Raw genomic sequence first — 19,689 nt, 5'->3', positions numbered from 1 at the left:
TAAAATGAAGAAATAATTAAAAGGACATGAATTTTTAAAGTGGTTCAGTCAATAGAGCTCTATCATTTCTGACCTGCATTCTTTTGGTAGAGAGGTTCATTTATATAAAGGAGATATATTGACTTTTCATCTCTCATATACATAATTTTTTATCTTTCAATAAACATGACTTTTCATCGTTCAAAAAAACATAGCTTTTGTTCTCCTAAATAATTAATTTTGAGAGCTTTGTTGGTATTTCTCAAATAATTAATTTTGTTCTTGGTATTTCTATTTACCAATCCAAGCCAAATAATGTTGTGGTTGAGGAACTCCGCTCTGCTCAACTACTATGACGTCCTGTCATGACCTCCCCAAGCCATGATTCCACGAGTCACGACAGAACATCACGTTCCTACTGTAGCGTGAAAGGAAAGCCCTCTGAAAGTATTGAAAATAATAGAAAAATTGAACTCAAACCAATGGCCAAAACTGCACAGCCAATCTCTCTCTCTCTCTTTCTGTGGATAGTGATTAGTGAGATATCAGCTCCCACAATACAAACACTTCATTTGGAAACTAAGTTGATATTGAAATGCTACAGTACAAACTCATCTATTTAGAATCCAGATAAAGTTTCCCGACCTCCTCACAAGTTATAGAGAAATTGAAAAAAAAAATCTATGTGACTTTGTCTTTTTTCAAGCAAAGTGTGCACCTGCCAAACAAGTCGACGGACCTCCCAAATTCCTGGGACAATAGAATGGTAAATGTCTCAAATTTTTCTGAGCAGATCATATAATCCAGCCCAGAGGGCCAGAGGGGCCTCGGCTACCTCATAAATTTTAGAAAAGTTCAAATTTTAGTACATGATTTTTGTTAAAATATGTAAGTCAGTTCATGAGGCTTTGACAACCATATTGTCTCAACTTGTGAAATCGGTGGAAACCCGTTCTTCTCAAAATCCCATTTTTTTTGGTGGTGGGGAGGCGTTCTGATGCATTGGCTTCTCTACATAAACGCAAAGGGCTGTTCTAGTGTTCCCCATTATCAGTGACAGAAGCGGGCTGCTTCTTACAAGGTAGGGAAGATGGAGTGGGCTGCTTCTTTACTCTTTCTATCGCTATTGCTGGTTGGTGTGTTGTTCCAGAAGACTCATCAGATCAGCAGGGATGACTTTCCACCGGGCTTTGTTTTTGGAGCAGGAACTTCTGCCATTCAAGTGCCACTTCTCTCACTTGTTTTTGTTTTCGGTTCCTTGATTCTTTGCTTACCTGTTGTGGGAATGGGAAAATGAAGGAAGTGAAATTGTGGGTGAAAACTTTTAGGTAGAAGGAGCAGCGGCAGAGGATGGGAGGAGTCCAAGCATTTGGGACACTTACGTTCATTCTGGTGAAATAAACTTCCTACTTTTGAAGCTTTTTCAGTAATTTGAAGACATCATACTTTTATCATTGGTTGGCCAGATCAGTTTTTTCCTCTTTTTTCGATGATGTTAGTGGAAGTTGTTGCAGGAATTCTATCTCCATGTAGGTTCTAGGCATTAGATTGGACGACTTTTACACTTCGCTCTGTTTGGCAGAAGGTATTTACTTTGGATGGAGTTCAAAGAAGAGGAAATACTGGATTTGAAGGGAAATGGTTTTCAGAGGAGCTCTAGATAAACCCGCTTGTTCACACTTAATAATAATTCCTTCCAGGATTATTGTACCCAAGCCCTCAACCTTCCTGAGTGCATTTGGGAAACAATTTGCCATAACGGGGATCAGTAAGTAAATAGTGCTAATAACATGCGGTTCAGGTTTCCGCACCAAAACGTTGGACCAACTAAAGTCTGCTGAGTTGCACTGGAAGTGGTACATTCACCAACAGTAAGAGAAAAGATAATTGCTATTAATATCTTATGTGTCATTAGAGTAAAATACCAACTCCTAGCATGTTTTTGAGTAGCCGATCTAAAGAGCACAAGTATACTAGCCCTTCTGATGGGCTATAAGATACAACTTAGTGTTGCATTAAAAATTCGAAAAATTCTGATTTCTTTACATGGTATCAAAACAAGGAGAGGGAATCAGTAAGAAGATCACACGGATTATAACAATTGGTGTATTTCAGGAAAAATGATGGACAATAGCAACTTTGACATAGCTGCTGATCAATACCACAGATACAAGGTATAGGATCTTACACTCTGTAGATACTCTATCTCTCTCTCTCTCTCTTGAAATGTGTGTATGTGTGTGTGTCTGTGTGTGTGTGTGACTGTGTCTATCGCGTGGACACTGAGGCTAGTATCTATCTCAGACGCGGGTAATTAGACAGGCTGCTGTTGAGAGAACTATACAACTGCAAACTTGAACCTACTTTAATGTGTAGTTTCTGTCAAATTGAAATCAGAATCCCATGGTGGTAGAAAACTCATGTTTATGTTTTAATGAAGCTGATTTCCTTGTCGCATCGTTCAAATTTCTTGTTGAGTCCAAACATGTGGTTGCGAGCATGTAAAATGTCATCATTGACGCCTTACTGTAGCTTCGTGAAGCGAAGGTAATCGCGTGCAAGCACTAATTCAACAGGAGAGATTTACCTACTAAACTTAAGTTTAAATACCGCAGGAAGATGTCAAACTCATGTCAGAAATGGGATTAGATGCTTACAGGTTTTCTATTTCATGGACAAGGCTGCTTCCAGGTGAAAATTCTGACTTCCTGTTTCGTACCACCGAAGTTCCTTAATGGTGTACTGTAGTTTGAAGCTACACGGAAATTTAACAAGGTATTCGTGATTTCTAGTACAGAAGGAAGAGGTGCCATCAACCCGAAGGGCCTGCAGTACTAAAATAACCTTATCAATGAATTAATTAGCCATGGTATGGTTTCTAATGTCCTCCGAAGAAAACAGATATAGGTTTAACGTTGTATGTTTCCTGTATGTGTGTTTGTGAGAGGGAGGGAGAGAGAGATGATGGTTGATGTAGGCATTGCTTAGTCTTAAGAAACTCTCCTTTCTATTGGAAAACTGAAAACAGGAATTGATCCCCACGTCACTCTCCACCATCTTGATATCCCTCAAGTGCTTGAAGATGAATACGAAGGATGGTTGAGTCAAAAAATTGTGTAATTTCACCATCTTCACCTCCTATATGAAATTCAATCTTTACGAAAACTTTTGTTTCTGGAAAAGACCATCAGCCTCAGTTTCACAGTTATGGTTCTTGATGATATCCAGGGAAGATTTCAGAGCATATGCAGATGTTTGTTTCAGAGAATTTGGTGATAGGGTGAAGTATTGGAGCACATTGAATGAGCCCAATATAGTGTCACTCGGCGCTTATGACGAAGGGAGCATGCCACCTGAACATTGCTCGTATCCATTTGGAATGCAGAACTGCACAGCTGGAAATTCCTCAGTAGAGCCATACATTGCCACTCATAATCAGTTGCTAGCACATGCAGAAGCTGCTAGACTCTACATGGAAAAATATCAGGCAAGTTCTGATACGTTCATCCACAATTTGTAACGTATTTTTTTCATTTCTTGCAAAGAGTAGAGAGAAAGAAAGAAGAAGGACTGAAGATTAGTGTATATGCAGGCCAAACAAAACGGTTGGATAGGAATTTCAATCTATACATTCTGGATGGAACCTCAAACAAACAAGACAGAGGATGTTGCGGCAACCCAAAGAGCCCTCGATTTCATGGTCGGATGGTAAGTTGATATAGAAATAGAAATAGTGAAGAATGTAAATCTGAAAAGTCAAGTTCTAGGCCTGTTAAAAATAGTGAAGAAGGTCAATCTGAAAATACAGGTTCTAGGCCTGTTAACAGGAAGGCCTTATCATGTACTTGAGACCGATGCTGGGCTCATGTCCGGTGGACTTGGTTGCAACTGGCCAGCTTCCGTCTGTTACAGGGGTAAAATGATCGACATTGTAAGCCTGATTGAAACTCAGTCTGGATCCTCAACCAAGTCATTTTAGGTCCCCAAATCTCAGCAGTTCATTATTCAGGGAATACTTTGATTCATGAAAATGGGTTGAATGGCTATTCTACTAGCAATTATTACTCTGTTCATCTTGTGACTGAAAACAGGTTCTTTAACCCTCTGGTGTTTGGAGACTACCCCGAAATTATGAAGAAGAATGCAGGCTCGAGGCTGCCAGCTTTCACCAAAAGCCAGTCACAATTAGTGAAGGGCGCCTTCGATTTCATCGGGATAAACCATTACGCTACCATCACAATTGCCGATAAACTTAGACCTGGAGATGGTCTGCGAGACTATACCGGTGATATGTTTGCTACTTTTGGTATGTATATCACCATCTTCTTTATCAAATTCTTGTCAGTGTAACGTGATCGTAGGCTCATGATCTTGATCTCACTGTGGTGCAGTGCAGGGAAATCAATCATCATCAGGGGTAAGTTTGAAGAGACGTTTGTCATGCTTTTTTTTTTTTGAGTTAGGAAAGGACCTGGTCATGAGCTGACACAGTTTTTCACAGCCCCCACCAATTGTAATTTCAGTCACCCCCTCGGGAATAGAACGAATGCTGGAATACATACAGAAGACATACGGAAACCCTCCGATTTACGTTCATGAAAATGGTAGTACCTGCTCCTCCCACAAAATCTTCTGAACAAGGAAGGATTGCGATCACTTTTTTGGCATCCCTTATGCGTTTTATTTTCTGCCAGGTCTTGGAACAAGCCTGAACGTGAAACTGGATGACTATGAACGCGTTGATTATTTGAATAGCTATCTTGAGTTTGTGCTGAAAGCTGTAAGGTACTCAAATCTGCCCAAAACGAGATCCTGGTCAAGTAATATTTATACCTCTAAGGTCTTCGTTTTAACATAAGCTTCTGTTTTGCACAGGAACGGATCAAACACTAAAGGGTACTTTGTTTGGTCATTCCTCGACATGTTTGAAATATTATTGGGCTACCAAGTTAAGTACGGGCTCATTGAAGTGGACTTTACGGATAAAAATCTCCCTCGACACCCCAAACAATCAGCACACTGGTATTCTGATTTCCTGAAGAGGAACAGCGTGAAGATAGAAAAAGCTGTTATATCTTCCTACCAATCTACTTAGAAGGCAGAGTTATTGCTCCTACACAGTAGCACTGCCAACATTGGTTGATTTATCAAATGTATCTATAACTTGAGCTATTGACAGAAGATGAATGGGGGGTTTAAGTTCGTGAATCTAGAGATCCTGTCTGATCTGACCTGAACCGTGAGATTTCTATGTTTCGGATGGACCAAAAAAATTTGAGATGCAATCATGTTAATCTTTCCGTCAACTTTTTTTTTGGAGATCAATTACTTCCCACTGCCGCTCATTTTACTCTGAAGTCAATAACAGGCATTGCTCTTTCTGGTGTGACCATCACTTTCTTGTTCTCTGGTTCCTTTTCGTTTTTATTCAGAAATAAGGTGCTTTCGACAATCTATTTGGATTCTGTGAGCCTTTCTCACAGAGGTAGATAATTATTCTTTGAACATGAATCCATATTGTGCCTAATAACCAAAAGAACAAAACTTAAGGCTGGCTGGTAAATGAATGTCGGCAGATTGTGAAAACGATCTTGTTGGGTGTTTCACTGTAAGAGGGTCATTCTTGGGTGATTGGATCGTATACTTTAAAGATTGCATAATAGAGGGTGGGAAGAAATTATACAACCTCAAATTTTAAGTTGATGAGTAAAGCAATTCATACATGCCATATGGATTTCATCTAACTAAAGTTTCGTGTTATTATTGTGGATACAACAATTAATTAAAATTTATAGTTAGTCGTTCCAAACATATTTATAAAAATTATAGTTCCGGTATGTAGTTATGCTACCCATCAATGCCTATTTTATAAGGCGGGAAGAGACTATAAGCAAATTTTGAGGTCACCCATTTCTCTAAATCTTGTATTGTACCATTAAAGGGAGGGGATGTAGTGGATAATTTTTTATTTAAAGAATAAACAGATTGAACCATAAATGGATCTATAATATACAAACAATTAGTGCAATTGAACATCAGTCCACCAGAAAAACAAAAAGGCTTTTTGTTGTCCTCCAACACACACGGACATATATATATAGAAGAGAGAGAGAGATTTTTTTCATGTTATAACTAACATGCGACAAAGAACTGGAGAACAACGCGATGGTTTTTTAGCTCATAGATAGAAGGGTGAGATAGGGGCCCAGGCACGCATGTAACTATATTCTTTATTTAATTTATATGAACAAAAGACATAATTTATATGAACAAAAGACATATCAATCTAAATGTGATGAATAGCCTTAAAAACAGAAAACAACTAGCCTGTGTGTGCGGGTGCAAGTGCCGACGCGGCCAAAAAATTGGGTGTATATTTATTTTATATATATATAAATGTATGCATTCATAATATATACAATTTTAGTTTGTTTATTAGATTAGTCTATCCTTTTTCTTACTTTTATTACTGTACATATAAAAAGAAGGGAAAAGGAATATAAAACATGTGCCGGTGCAGTTGCAGATGCGAGTGCTGACACGGCATATCCTAAAAAAATTTGGTATATAAATATATACACACAATTTGAGCTTGTTCCTTTAACTCAAACTGTCCTTTTTTTTCACTTTTATTGTTGTACATATAGAAAGAAAGAAAAAGGAATATAAAATATTTTGAACATACTTGGGGTGCGTGTCAAAACCACACTCATATTAACGATGCTTATAGAAAGGAAAAGGAATATAAAATATTTTGAGCATACATTAAAAAAAAAAAGATGTGGTTGGGGTGCGTGTCAAAACCACACCCATACTAGCACCAGCATAATGTCACACGAGTGCGGCCTCTTTTTTGAAGAGTCCGTGTGACATAACTAGCCCAATGTAATTAGTGAAATGATCCGCAAGCTGCAACAATTAGTGAGTGGGGAGGAGAGATCAGAATTCCCAGAACTGAATTGCTTTGCAGTAGGACAATTTAACATTTATTAACTACCAAATTCTCCAAATTGCTATAATCACAAGTCGGATCTACCAGAACCACAATAATCAAGCTATGCTTTCAAAAATTCTCTTCCAACTTATTATATTCATTATAACTACAATTTAACATCCATCATACTTACACATCGATTAATTCTCCGTTTCCTTTGTCCAACACATTGGAAATCTTAGACCCTGCAATAAATGATGCACCGGATCAATCCCACGACTTTGTTTTCTACAGTTTCTCCCCGCAAATCACTTTACTCCTTCACGCAACACCTAGTCAACGTCGATCCACAATAGTAAACACATCACTCGGCTATAATCGTTCCCATTAGAGGCTATCATTTTCGTTTTCTGAAATATGTGCTGTCCTAGTTCGTGCCAGAGGCATGCACCAGATCTTTAATAGAGATGTGTATCTTTTTGAAACTATTAGCTAGCCAGAAGAACGTGTCTAATATCATGCACTCACACAGCTCTCCCACGTGCCATAGCTTGAGCTGAAGCTGCCACCACCACTCTGGTGTGCATACTCTGTCATCACCTTGCGTGCACAAACATCCCACGTCCTTGCTATATCTCCCAATGACATTGGATGAGAAAGGCTACGAACTGATAAACTGAACATGGACCTAGCCTTTGCAGACAAATCCTCACCCTCCTTACTGCATGTTAAACATGGATCTTGTCAAGAAGAGAGCAGAAAAGGGTTGATTCAAGTGTAAGAGGAAAATAACAGATACTAGCTGAAACAAGCGGATACCCAGTTTCAATTGGTTGCATGTCCAGAAGTACAGGAGAACAGCTGGGGTAATTTGAAGGAACGAGCAGCCTCAATGGCAATATTGGAGACTGCATAAAATAGGACTTGAACTATTAATTGCATCAGAACCTTTAATCAAATCTAAAGTCCAGGAGATAATTCTTAAACTTGGTCCAACCAACCAGTGTATCATTTCTAAACTTAGCTCAACCAAAAGGGATAGGGTTTACATTACCACTTCAGCCAATGCATATTGAGATTTCATACTTGGACAGAGTGCTACGGCATTGTAGGAGCATTTTATGACAACCCCGTCCCTGCCTTCAGTGGCAGCTGCAGTCAAGTCATTATCTTCGTCACTTATATCTACAACTGTATCAATCAATTTCTGGTTTATTTCTTTGATTTCTTCTTGAAGAATCTGGTTAACCTACAACGGAAACACAAGACTGAGATTAAGTGGCTGCATTTTGTCAACGTATAATTTGAAATCCTGAACAGAAAGATCAATAAGCAAATTTTATGAATTTCTCAATGAGCAAGAGGATTATGACAACTGTCCGGAAAAAAGAGTCCGAAGCCCTCCCCGTCTCTAGGGACCTGGCGATAGCAGCAGTGTACCTTTTCAACTTAGGTACCATGTTCCACCACTTAAGATTGGAAGCACAGCACCCATTTGAATCGAACTAGAGATGCAACTCTTCAAGCGCCAAAAGCCTGACCCGCTATGCTATGCCCTTTGAGTTGCAAATTGGATATCTTATATTTCAATACTTTTAAAGAAAAAACGGAATAACAACGAGCCATGTACATAGTCTAATGCACTGGGTTAGATGGCACCATTACACATTTTAGCATCTTTCCACACTTAATTGTTTCATATAGATTCCCCTCACCAACCATATAGTTTTATCTACCACTACCAAACTGATGTTCACTTTCCATATATGAAAATGGAACAGACATCCACATAAAACTGGAAAGTGCCTACATAACTCACCTTCTCCAGGAACAACTATTTGGATATATTCACAGACTCCTCCCCTATATTCTAAAACGCTAGTATATCTATCCTGCTTTTATTGCCCCACCACTTTGATCATGCATCATCACCAAGATAAATTCATGTGATGTGCTAACTACTGGTTGTAGTCTGTACCATTATTCTTTTCACATTTACAATCTGAAACCCAAAACTCCACCAGCTTACCAGTCCGTCATTCTTGGTGGCCATCCAACGTATCATCTTTTTCACCCACCAGCCTATCTGTCCAGTTTCACCAATAGCAAAATCATACTTTGTGATGGTTTACTAGGCATCAGCTGGCACATGATGTAAGAAGAACAACAAGGATTCCTCCCTTTCCATCCCATCACTCTTCCAAATCATACTTGTGAGCATAGATTGGAGTTTTAACATAAAACTCCATCGTCTAAGGCTTCTGGAGGAAGTCTAATAGCATCGATAGACTCAATTTCAGAGACAGGTAGCTAAAATGCAAAGATACTTTTGGCAAAGCAACTACAGGCGTCATGTTTGGGTTTAATATGCAGACTAGGGGTAGCTTAATCCTAACAAAAATATACCTCAATTCTTGGCCTTTTTATTCTAGAAGTAGCAGTTGACTCCAGTTCAGATGACTCCAAACTAGCAGGCTGACGAACACTGTTGTTCACACTTCCAGCTGACGACATGGTGTTCAATGGCATTGCAGTCATGTTTCGTTTCATCTTTTTTGCTGCAGCATTTCCATCTTGTGAGATTAAATTTCTTGCTTGCAAGCGCCACCTGGTTGTGGCTGCTAAATCCTCCCCAACTGATGCTCTAGAACCATTCCCAGGTGCTGAGCATGCCAACCGATCAATTAAATTCACAGCTGAGCTTATGTCACTAATGGATGATGCAAATGCTTTGGATGATATAGATGATACCTGAAACAACAAAGTATAAACATCTCATTGCCATAGGTACCAAAGCAACCCAGTCTATTACAGATGAACACATCATTTAACCTACAAGTACCCCAAAGAAGTGATCAAGAGTTGCTATTCCAATAAGAAATCATGTCATTTTTAGCTGTAAGGCTAAAATTTTTTCTGGAATATAACAGTTTGACATTAAGATGAATAAAAGGATGACAAAGAAAAACAACACTTAATACCATAGAACTATATCACATTTACGGACATCCTCATTGTTTCCAAGTGCCAGAACATTCAACAGAACACAGTCAAGTATGCATGAAAATGAGCCTGTCTTTTAACTTTCATTCAGATTGTTGTATTAATATTTCTTTCTTTTTCTTTATTTTTAAGGATTGACAAAACATGCCTAACAAATATGGAATGAGAAAACTAAGACAATTGGACAATCAGATATTACATAATAAAGGACACTGAACACCATTTCATTGCAATCAAAAAGGAAAATTTAATGGCACCAATGGAAATATTCAAACCAACAACAAGGGCTTTCATGTTATAATTAGATTATTAGAAAAGAGTACATCGACATGGTAAAAAAACAGAACCATGTTACTGCACCCTGTTGCTAATAGTCACAGAATCGACCGTGTATTCGCTCCTGACTTCCCGTATTTTTTGTAGCAAAGCAATTTGATAGGATATTCAGTGGGAATGGTAATTTAGTTTCAATCATGATTTTTTTTTCTTTTTTATGATGAAGCAGCAGTAGATCAAGGTTTCTAAGAAACCCCCTAAATCATTAGTTATCCCTTGCACCCTCTCCTTTCTGTAGCAAAATTCTGACTCTGGCATTTGTCCAAAAGAGGTTTCACACTGGCAATTATGTCCACTGCAGTTTGCCTACATATGACAGCAGATAATAGACAAAGGATCAAATAGTTCCCCACAAAAAAAAGAAGTAGAAGAAAAGAGGTAAAGGAAAATAGGAACAGGAAATCCAATTAACACATGACGACCTCAGACAACAAATCTCCTCAACGATATAAAATCAGAGATTCAGAACTCAATAAATTAACTGACCAGTACAAATTCAGAAGAACCTACCACCTTTTGTAAATCAAGAGTTCCTCATTAAAACCCATGGTTCTACATTGAAACAATAAGTGTGGTGTCTCAGCACAAAAGTTGTCAGTACTGAACATGAATGAAAGAATATAACAGTTGATCACTCTACTTACTGCTTTAATTAACCGATCAAATGGCCTTTCACTTGTGCTAGACTTGCTGCTTGAACCTAATGCTGCTGCATTGCCCTGATTCCCATCTGGAATAGTAAATTCTGCAAGCAAAGGTGATGCTGATAGTCCAGGAGTACCAATAGCAAGAGATTGTGCTTGAGCTAGTGGAACAGTTGACTGTTGGCTCACAATATTTCCAGTCTTTGAAAGAGGTGAAGCACCAGGCTTTTCAGAGTCTCCTGGTAATGGTGATGGAGTAATAGGAGTGGAGGGAGAAGGAACAATGAAAGGTGAATTTGCTGGTTGCAGAGGTGTTCCAATTTTCGGAAGTGCAGCTGCCCCAAGGAGACTTTGCTGATCTATCTGTGGTGAAGAATGCTGCAAAATTTGAGGGGATGTAGCTAACTGTGGAGAAGAAACAGGAAAGGAAGATCCAGACTTCAGTTGCTGGTGTACTGGCCGTTGACCAATTGAATTATGAGGCTGGAACAGGCCAGGCTTAATGCCAACAGCAGGTTTCATCTTTAACTCGTTCATATCACTCAACTGATGAAGCTGTGGCATTTGGTGAGCCTGAAGCTGTGCAGCTTGTTGTTGCTTTTGATGCAATGGTAATTGCTGTTGCTGGTATTGTGGTGCCAATTGTGGCTGCTGTATCATCTGCTGTTTATGCTGCTGTTGAATAAGATGCAGCTGACGCTGTTGCAATTGCTTCAGCTGTTGCTGGTGCTGTAGCATGCTAGCATTTGATTGAATAGTATTAACACTGCTTTGCTGCAAGGTATTTAGACCACTTTGGGGCAAGGAGGTTGTGGAAGTCTGCTGTGGCGCACTTATCATAGTTGGCTGCATGGTGCCTACACCACCATGTGGAAGAGCACTCATGGCACCTTGCTGCAAAGAACCTAAGTTGTTTGCCTGAGCTGAGTCCAAATTAGATGCAGGCTGCATCACATTCCTCAGGTTGTGAGACGTTGGAACTCCAACATGCTGTCCCAGAGGCACAGCTCCGTGTTGTATGGTTGTCACAGGACTCACAGCACTTGTTTGCATTGTTGTCGCTGTGTTCTGTACATTTACAGGTTGCAATTGATTGGTATGACTCTCATGCTGCTGTATCTGAGATATTTGTGTCTGTTGTTGCTGTTGCTGCACAGAAAGCGACTGACCACCAGATTGTTGCTGAAGCTGTTGTCCGTGCTGATGTGGAGGGGGAACCTTTCTGTTCTTGAAAAGATTAAGAAATTGGAGGAGCTGTTTCTCAAACATCTCCATCCTATCTTTTAGATTCAATGGGATGTTATTTTTTGGCATGACCAAATAAAATAAACTGTTTTTTAGTGCATTTCTGTAGTTTCGCAGCTTATCTAATTGGTCTGATTGTGCCTGCGTTTGGACAAGAGCCTCTTGCTGCAGATAATGAAAGCACTTGTTGGAGAAGCTACTAAGTAAGTGCATATACAAAGAGAAGGATTTGATCTTAGAGATAGGTACCTGCTGACATTTTATCGTAAGTTTTTGGTACAACTCATTGAGTTCATTATAGTACATATCCTTCAAGCTTTTCAACTGCAAAACACGAAATGTTACAAAATTGAAGCCATATTAAAATAATCAAATAAACATGGATCACTTGGAAAAAATTGAATAAAAAACCATCCACAGAAATATCTTCCAGAAGGCCAATATTACCAAGAAAGATAAAGAACCCAGACATTAAATGGTCTCTATGCATGGTTGACCATGACTAAAGATTCACAACCAAAGGAACTATCAAAAGCTACCGATATATATGCAGTATGCACACTGTTAGGAAGCAATAACCTCTCACATCCACGATGCATTGTAAAAAATATCAAGATATATAAGAACTAGCTGCCATCATTAGAAACATGATACAGCCATTCATTCACTTTGCATGTCATTTTAACTCCATGCACATTGGTTTATTTTTTGTAGTAGAATTACATGTCTTATAGTCACACAAAAATTCACAGGCATATATATATATGTGTGTGTGTGTGTGTGTGTGTGTGTGTGTGTGTGTGTGTATTAGAAAATCTTATGAAATTAAGAGTTGGTATACTGATAAAGATTCAAATTTGCTTTTAATTTTTTAAAACAAAAAAAATAAAAACATACGCTAAAAATACATTCAAAAGGGCCTTTTCTAAAAGGGGAAAGTACCATGACAATATACTGATACTATCATAAGGAAAAGTTCTTGACTTTATTTTAAAATACAGCAAGATCTTCCCTTCAAAATATGTTGTTTTGGAGATTAAAATGCTATATTTTCAAAATATTGTCTATGTTTGTGACTATTGACTTATCACATAATAGCAATGGATTAACATGACATATTTCAGTCTTATTGGTGTGTCACTAAATTCGAATAGTACGGATAAAAATAAATGCAGCACCTTCTGATATATCTCCTCTTGCCAATCACCTGCAGCTGGATGTGCTGACTGTGCCGTAGACTCTATTGAAGCTGCAAAAGGCCAGGTAAAACACTGTCGTTTGAATGCTGGCAGGATCATAAAATGATTCACTCTCACAAGGTAAAGCATAAAGTGATACGTGTTCCTCTTGGATTAAGGGTGTAAGGCTTGGGATTCCCAAGCACACTAGCTTTTTGCATCCCTGGCTGCAGAGAATGTGAATAAATCAATTTTCATACGTATTTTAGCTAATATTAATCCACCCATTGACAGCCCTACCTTGGACATTAGCTGGTCCAACTGCCTAATAGATAATTAGCCATCACAATGACCAACCTTGTGCATGGACGATCAGATTAACACCAGACCCATGCAAGTCAAAGGGAAAACTGTGCATCTCCATACAATTGAACGATTAGAATGTTTAGCATACAACAAGTTTCAATTTCTTAACCTTCACATACTCATTTCTACTTCCATGTTACTACCTAAGGATCATCATGTAGGCCAAACAATAAGATGATAATTAAATCGCAAGAAAGCATGTTGACAACAGCACTTACGTGAAGAAGTTTCCGGTATCCCTCTTTGTGGTTGAAAAGATGGCTTCTGCTGCTCAACTGCACTCTGTGGCTGCAACAAGCCACCTGTTTGAATTCTTTGTTGCAGCTCCCTCTGTAAAGAACTTGCCTGCTGCTGTAACGCAATTTGCTGTTGTGCAGCTTGAGACTGAATGTGTGGCATCAGTTGCTGCGGTGATGGTTGTGAGTGTGGTTGCTGAGATTGCTGTTGCATCAATAAGGACGATGCCTGCTGAGGTTGTTGATGCTGTATAGAGGATTTGGCCTGAAGAAGTTGATGAATTGAATGTGAATGTTGCTGCAGGCTAGAAACATTAGATTGTTGTGAAAGTAATGACTGTGATTGCTGCATTCCTGATAGGCTGCTTTGCTGGCTCAATTGCTGTGGCTGCTGATGCATGCTTGGGATGCTGCTCTGAGGACCCAGCATCTGTTGTTGCTGATGCATGCTTGAGAGGTTCTGCTGAGCCAACAGCCTCTGCTGTTGCTGCTGCTGCTGTATATCTGGAACAATGTTTTGTTGTCCCAATATCTGATTTTGTTGTATGCCAGATGAATTTGTCTGGTGACTCATCAGTTGCTGCTGCTGTTGTGATGACATCATTGGTGCCTGACTGATTTGAGGCTGCTGTTGGATAGTCATAGATGGCTGCGGCTGCACAACAGATTGTTGCAACTGTTGTTGTTGTTGTTGTTGCTGCTGCTGCTGCTGTTGGTGTTGTTGTTGTTGTTGTCTAAGGACAGAATGCTGATGTTGCTGGGCCTGGAGGACTGATGGAACAGACTGTTGCAAAGATGATTGTTGGCTCTGTTGGAGGCTAGACTGTTGAACTGCCTGCATCTGAGATGTCTGTTGTTGCTGAATGGCTGATTGACTTGGCTGCAAAGAAGGCTGCTGAGATGTTTGCATATGTGACTGCTGAGAGGGTTGCAACTGGTTCGGCTGCAATAGTGACTGCTGTTGTTGGATCTGTGACTGTTGCAAGAGAGAAGGCTGCATATTTCCTTGTTGTAATTTCTGTTTTATCAATTGTTGTTGCAGATGCTGCTGGTACAGAAGATGCTGTTGACCCTGTGGCTGTTGTTGTTGCTGTTGAGGGGCGACCTGCTGTGAAAGCTGCCTTGCTTGCAGTTGCCTTTGGGAATTTGAAAACATATTATGGGGGTTGACTTGTCCTAAAGAATTATTTACAGCATTCTGTGAAATGCCAGATATACTCTGGACAGTAGAGCTCTGGCTCACGACACTTGATAAGCCAGCCTGAGATATACTTGACATGGAAGACAAAGTAGGAGGCAAATTAGATGTGCTTTGCACAGTGCCTGGTGCAACGGAATTTTGAAGATTCTGGGCCAAAATCTGCTGTCGTGCTTGAGATTGACTAGCTAAGGGTAATGGCTGGCCTTGGTTCCGTACTTGCTGCATGCTGTTAACTGCTGTTCAATCAACAGAAAAAGGGGGAGAAAAAAAGAGGCTTAGTATATGCATATACTGCTGCAAGCCACTTCTGAAGTGCAGCACTTGTTGAGCAGGCAATAGGGTATTAATAATTTAATACACATCTACCTGGATCTTGTGGATTTTGGTTTCCCACAGCTGAGTTTGATGCCAAAGGATTTGCAGTGGTAGATTTTGATTCCATAGTGAGCATCTTAAGAGATATTTTTCGCAGATAATCAGGCTGAAAAGAATGTATTAGAGAGACTTAAAACAGGAATAATCAGAGACAAAATGAAATTTCACAGCATGAAATTTTTAATGGTCAACATAAGAAAGAAAAAAAATTGCACTTTTTTTGCAATTTTAATTTGCAGGTCATATACCACACAATCAACAAAAAAAAAAACCAATTATGTAGAGTAACAACATCTAAAAAGGCCTAATTTATCGCCTAATAGAATGCACAAATAAGTCAACTTTCGACAGATAAACAAAGATGACAGGTTTAGTTCGATAATAATTAGAAGAAACAAAAAAGAAGGTTTCGGTTTAATTAACCCGCTTATCCAGAAAAATTGGATGAACAGGGATTCAAGGAATTATGATTCATGACTACGTGACTGCAACAAAAACCCCCAAAATTGTGAATTAACAACACATAAGTGCATCCTTCCAAATAGAAACAATCATCCAAATTATAGCACATAAAAGATTATATTAACAAATAACGACAATAAAGGAAGAAAACCGTGATATATCACAAACCTGACTTGTAGCAGCAGTATAGATCTTCTCTTCAAATCTTACCGCAATTTTGTTAAGCTCAGCAACTCCCTCAGGGCCAGAGATGGGCAAGTGTTTTTTGAGCGTCTCCATTCTGCACAAACCAAACATTCATGTGCTAAACTTACTCGATTTGCCACCAGAAGGAACCACCGCTAGACTTATTCGTAATAGAAAACCTTCTCTTCATCGAACGAAACTTGATAAATAGCAAACCATAATCTAGAATAACTAACTAACGAGCATAAATAAGTCTGCTCATCCCTTGCAATCTCTAGCAATTCAAAGACCAGTCTATCCAAAATTCGGAGTCGCCCTAAATCGTTGGTCGGTGCACCGACACCTAAGAGGGATGGCGAGAAGAAAGTTGGTCCAGTCTCTCTCAAGATCACACCCTCCCATTTTGAAAAGTATCAGTAACATGAATAATAATAATAACAACAACAATAACAGCTTGAAAGAAACAATAACTGGCATACCAGTTTCACATCACACAATCAATATCCAAGAAGATCGCTTCCTTTCAAACGAGAATCAACCATAGGCACCCAAATGGATTTCTACATAAAAACCAAAGGAAAGGAAGAAAAATTTGCAAGACTATACTATACATCTTATTGACGATCCTCTGCCGGGACTCTGCCGAAAGCTCCGATCTCCAATCACTTGACGCCATCCCTGGATCCCCTTGAGCCGGCCTCCAGCTATTCCCGTCCATGGTTAATGACAGACCACCTTACACAATTATAAGGAAGAAACAAAGCGGCGAACTACTGGATGAACCGGTTGTTTATCCCTCAAACAGTCAAGGAAAAGGAAGAAGGAAAATCCAAATCGCCAATTGTATCGTTTCTCCTCCCCTCTGTGTGAGTATGTGTGTGTGTGAGAGAGAGAGAGAGAGAGACCCTGAACTAGAGAACGGATAACACCAAAGCCCAATGATGGAAACGATTATGACGATGGTGGTGCTGGCGAAAAGGAAAGACAGGTGGTGATGAATCCTGCTTGAGATTAGACTTCGGCCAAAAGCGGTTTGGTTGGAGACGTGATGGCGAAGCAGAGAGAGGAGAGGAAAGGAGACGGTTGGGTGGCTGCGCTCAAATCTTCTGTTACGGCAAACCTCCCTCCCTCGAGAGGGAGAGAGAGACAGAGATAATAGAGAGAGAAAAGAACATCCGGAGACTATAGTACGGGAAAACGTAAAGATATTATTGTTCCCAAATAAGCAAATGAATTAATAAACAGAATGGAGGAGAGAGAAGGAAGGCGCTACGTCCAAAAAAGAGGAGAAGGAAGAGCATGCGGATGATGTGTGGGGAGCAGAGGGGAGAGAAGTTCAACCAAAAATGAAGGTAAAAGGATAAACACTGTTGAACGAAAAATCAAGAAAGAGGCGCGGAGAAAGAAAGGAAGAAAAAGAGAAAGCAATACAGTTATGTTAGAGAGAGAAAATGAAGAGAGATGTTCAGAAAAGGCCAAAGCTTTGCTGACATAGGATTTCCAATGGCTGCCTCAGCCATTCTTTCTTGCCGCTTCCTTATTCGCTTGTCTCATGTGGGAAGGAAGATTGACCGATTCCCCCACAAGAGTCAACCTCGACCTGGCTCTGCAGAAGGCTCGGCATGAGTCGTCGGAGAGTCGCTTGCAAGTGCGCGGCATTGATGTTGCAGGACGCTCCGATTTGGGTAGTCTGAGTGAGCTTTCCTTTTCCTCAGTCGCCTGCAAGATTTGGACCAGCAATGATACGAAGAAGACCCTCGAAATCCGACTGCCGTTCATGGATTGCGCCGCACCTGCATCGTTTCCCATATTATCAGAGAAAAGTAATAAGGCAGTTAATTTAAATTGCAATGTAGGACGGTTCACGCAACTTCCTGAAAATACCAATTTGTGAATTCGTGACGATGAAGGTGAACCCTAAAGCCAATCAAAAAAATTCATGCAGATCTCTAACACAACTTTGAACTCTAAAAACAAAAGAAAGGAGAGAAGCCTTGTTTATTCATTAAGAAAATATGACCTCATATATATCTGTTAAAAATGATGCGGGAGAGCAAACTGACATGACACCAAATCGATAATACTGGTTTTGAGTTTGAAATTTGAACGTATCTAAAATTTTGGATCATAAGCAGCCAAAAGTCTCCAAGCGTGTTTCATGCTTATGGAAAAAGTTATTTGTACTTTTTTATTTCAAAGAATATTATATTAAAAATGTTTTATCAAGAACTCGATTTTTTTTTTTTTTTTTTTTGGAGGAGCTTCCATTATTGGGTTGGGGCAATTTGAAATATGGAACTTTTCGGTTGTCATGGCACTAAAAGAGCATCTTTGCTCGTTATCAATAAAATGTTAAGTTAGGACGTAAACCAATTCTTGAGATCTGAGCAAAGTAGGGATGGAAAATCTGACACTTCAATCAATGAGCGGGCAAAGTGACACGAACTTGGACTAAAAGTAGCGGACAAATAATCTCCCGTCATGCTTCAATAAAGCAGCATCTGGGCTGGACCCACCGCACGATGCCTTGGGTCCCAACTATGGCTTCACTTAAGAGACTTTTTTTTTTTTTGCCAACCAAGGGACCCAGGAGTACTGAAGTTCCACTGTTTTTTTTTTTCCGGTGAACTTTGTCCCCTGATTGATTGAGTCAAACAGACAGACCCCGTTCAGTAGAAGAGGAAAAGGAGAATCTTGATCAAAGACTAAAGATAGCCTTTCTTGTGTCTAACGTAGATAGTTAATGTTGATCGTTCTAATTCAAAAGTGCACTTGCCTTTTGAAATTTTAGATCTCTAATGCGCATTAGGTGAAGTCCGTGGGCTGCGGCTTGAGCAAACAGTGATTCAATCTACATGGATTTGTTATCTAATAGTTTACGCAATTGTGGGCTTGTGAGAGCTACATGTGGGCATTAGCTAAAACTAGTGCTCCTTAGCGCCATAGTTTACATAAATAAATTTTTGCTTTTTGTTATCTAGTACCTAAAATTAATCATCTCTTTTTGAAACAAAGCTATGCCAACAACGTTTTTCTTTTTATTTATTATTTCTAAAGGTCCTCGTGTCATTTGATTAAAAAATAACTTAAACTGAAGAAATGTTCATTCAGATTATTTAAGCAAGATGTCGATTTCCAGTGACTCCAAAGGTGCATTTGCAATTAAGGCAAGGATCTTTAATCCACGGATATGATGTTCTCTGTTGGACTTGCGGCTGGTCAAGCTAAGCATCTCCACTCATACTTAGATTCCATGTGATAGCCCCGGATCTTTTATTTCTAAATGAGGTTTATAAAAATCTCGTTTGATGATGTGAGGTTATGTACCTTGCATTCTCTTTTTTCTCTCTCTCTCTCTCTCTCTCTCTCTCTCTCTCTATATATATATATATATATATATATATATATATATCCAGCCCGGGTCCCTTTTTCCTAAGTCTGGGCTCAGGGGTGAGTCGGACCGAGTACCGGGTACCCGGCAACGGCTTGGCCCGATGCCAAGCCTTAATTTTATCTAGGCTACCTTTCTCTTGCGCCTCGCTCT

The 19,689-nt window shown here is 39.5% G+C and overlaps 2 protein-coding genes across 4 annotated transcripts; one reads left to right on the top strand and one right to left on the bottom strand.

The window, feature by feature from the left end:
* Positions 1-680: 680 nt before the first annotated feature.
* Positions 681-5,191, top strand: LOC116262252 (beta-glucosidase 22-like). The gene is given in 13 exon segments (XM_050080275.1): positions 681-1,201; positions 1,308-1,371; positions 2,095-2,153; positions 2,595-2,670; positions 2,777-2,848; positions 3,008-3,095; positions 3,208-3,466; positions 3,572-3,687; positions 4,071-4,285; positions 4,371-4,396; positions 4,481-4,583; positions 4,674-4,764; positions 4,855-5,191. Coding segments are annotated over 13 exon segments (1,521 nt in total). The 5' UTR covers positions 681-1,069; the 3' UTR covers positions 5,075-5,191.
* A 1,846-nt stretch (positions 5,192-7,037) lies between these two features.
* Positions 7,038-17,760, bottom strand: LOC116262249 (mediator of RNA polymerase II transcription subunit 15a-like). Of its 3 annotated transcripts, none has more exons than XM_031641424.2 (12): positions 16,757-17,586; positions 16,128-16,239; positions 15,489-15,603; positions 13,904-15,358; positions 13,320-13,390; positions 12,391-12,465; positions 10,897-12,306; positions 9,320-9,664; positions 7,968-8,162; positions 7,733-7,821; positions 7,442-7,634; positions 7,038-7,245 (listed from the first exon to the last, which is right to left on the bottom strand). In XM_031641424.2, exons 1-12 carry the CDS (start codon positions 16,861-16,863, stop codon positions 7,222-7,224), a joined length of 4,191 nt encoding a protein of 1,396 aa, XP_031497284.1. In that variant the 5' UTR covers positions 16,864-17,586; the 3' UTR covers positions 7,038-7,221. The 3 variants fall into 3 exon arrangements, with proteins under 3 accessions (XP_031497284.1, XP_031497285.1, XP_031497286.1); XM_031641425.2 differs by having other exon boundaries at positions 13,904-15,355; positions 16,757-17,584; XM_031641426.2 differs by lacking the exons at positions 7,038-7,245; positions 7,442-7,634; positions 7,733-7,821; positions 7,968-8,162 and adding an exon at positions 10,763-10,804 and having other exon boundaries at positions 9,526-9,664; positions 16,757-17,760.
* Between the last annotated feature and the right edge of the window lie 1,929 nt (positions 17,761-19,689).

Source organism: Nymphaea colorata, chromosome 10, assembly GCF_008831285.2.
Source record: "Nymphaea colorata isolate Beijing-Zhang1983 chromosome 10, ASM883128v2, whole genome shotgun sequence".
In the NCBI taxonomy this organism is placed as follows: domain Eukaryota; kingdom Viridiplantae; phylum Streptophyta; class Magnoliopsida; order Nymphaeales; family Nymphaeaceae; genus Nymphaea; species Nymphaea colorata.
Note: the sequence above shows the minus strand (reverse complement) of the source record. Positions and strands in the feature narration are given on the sequence as shown.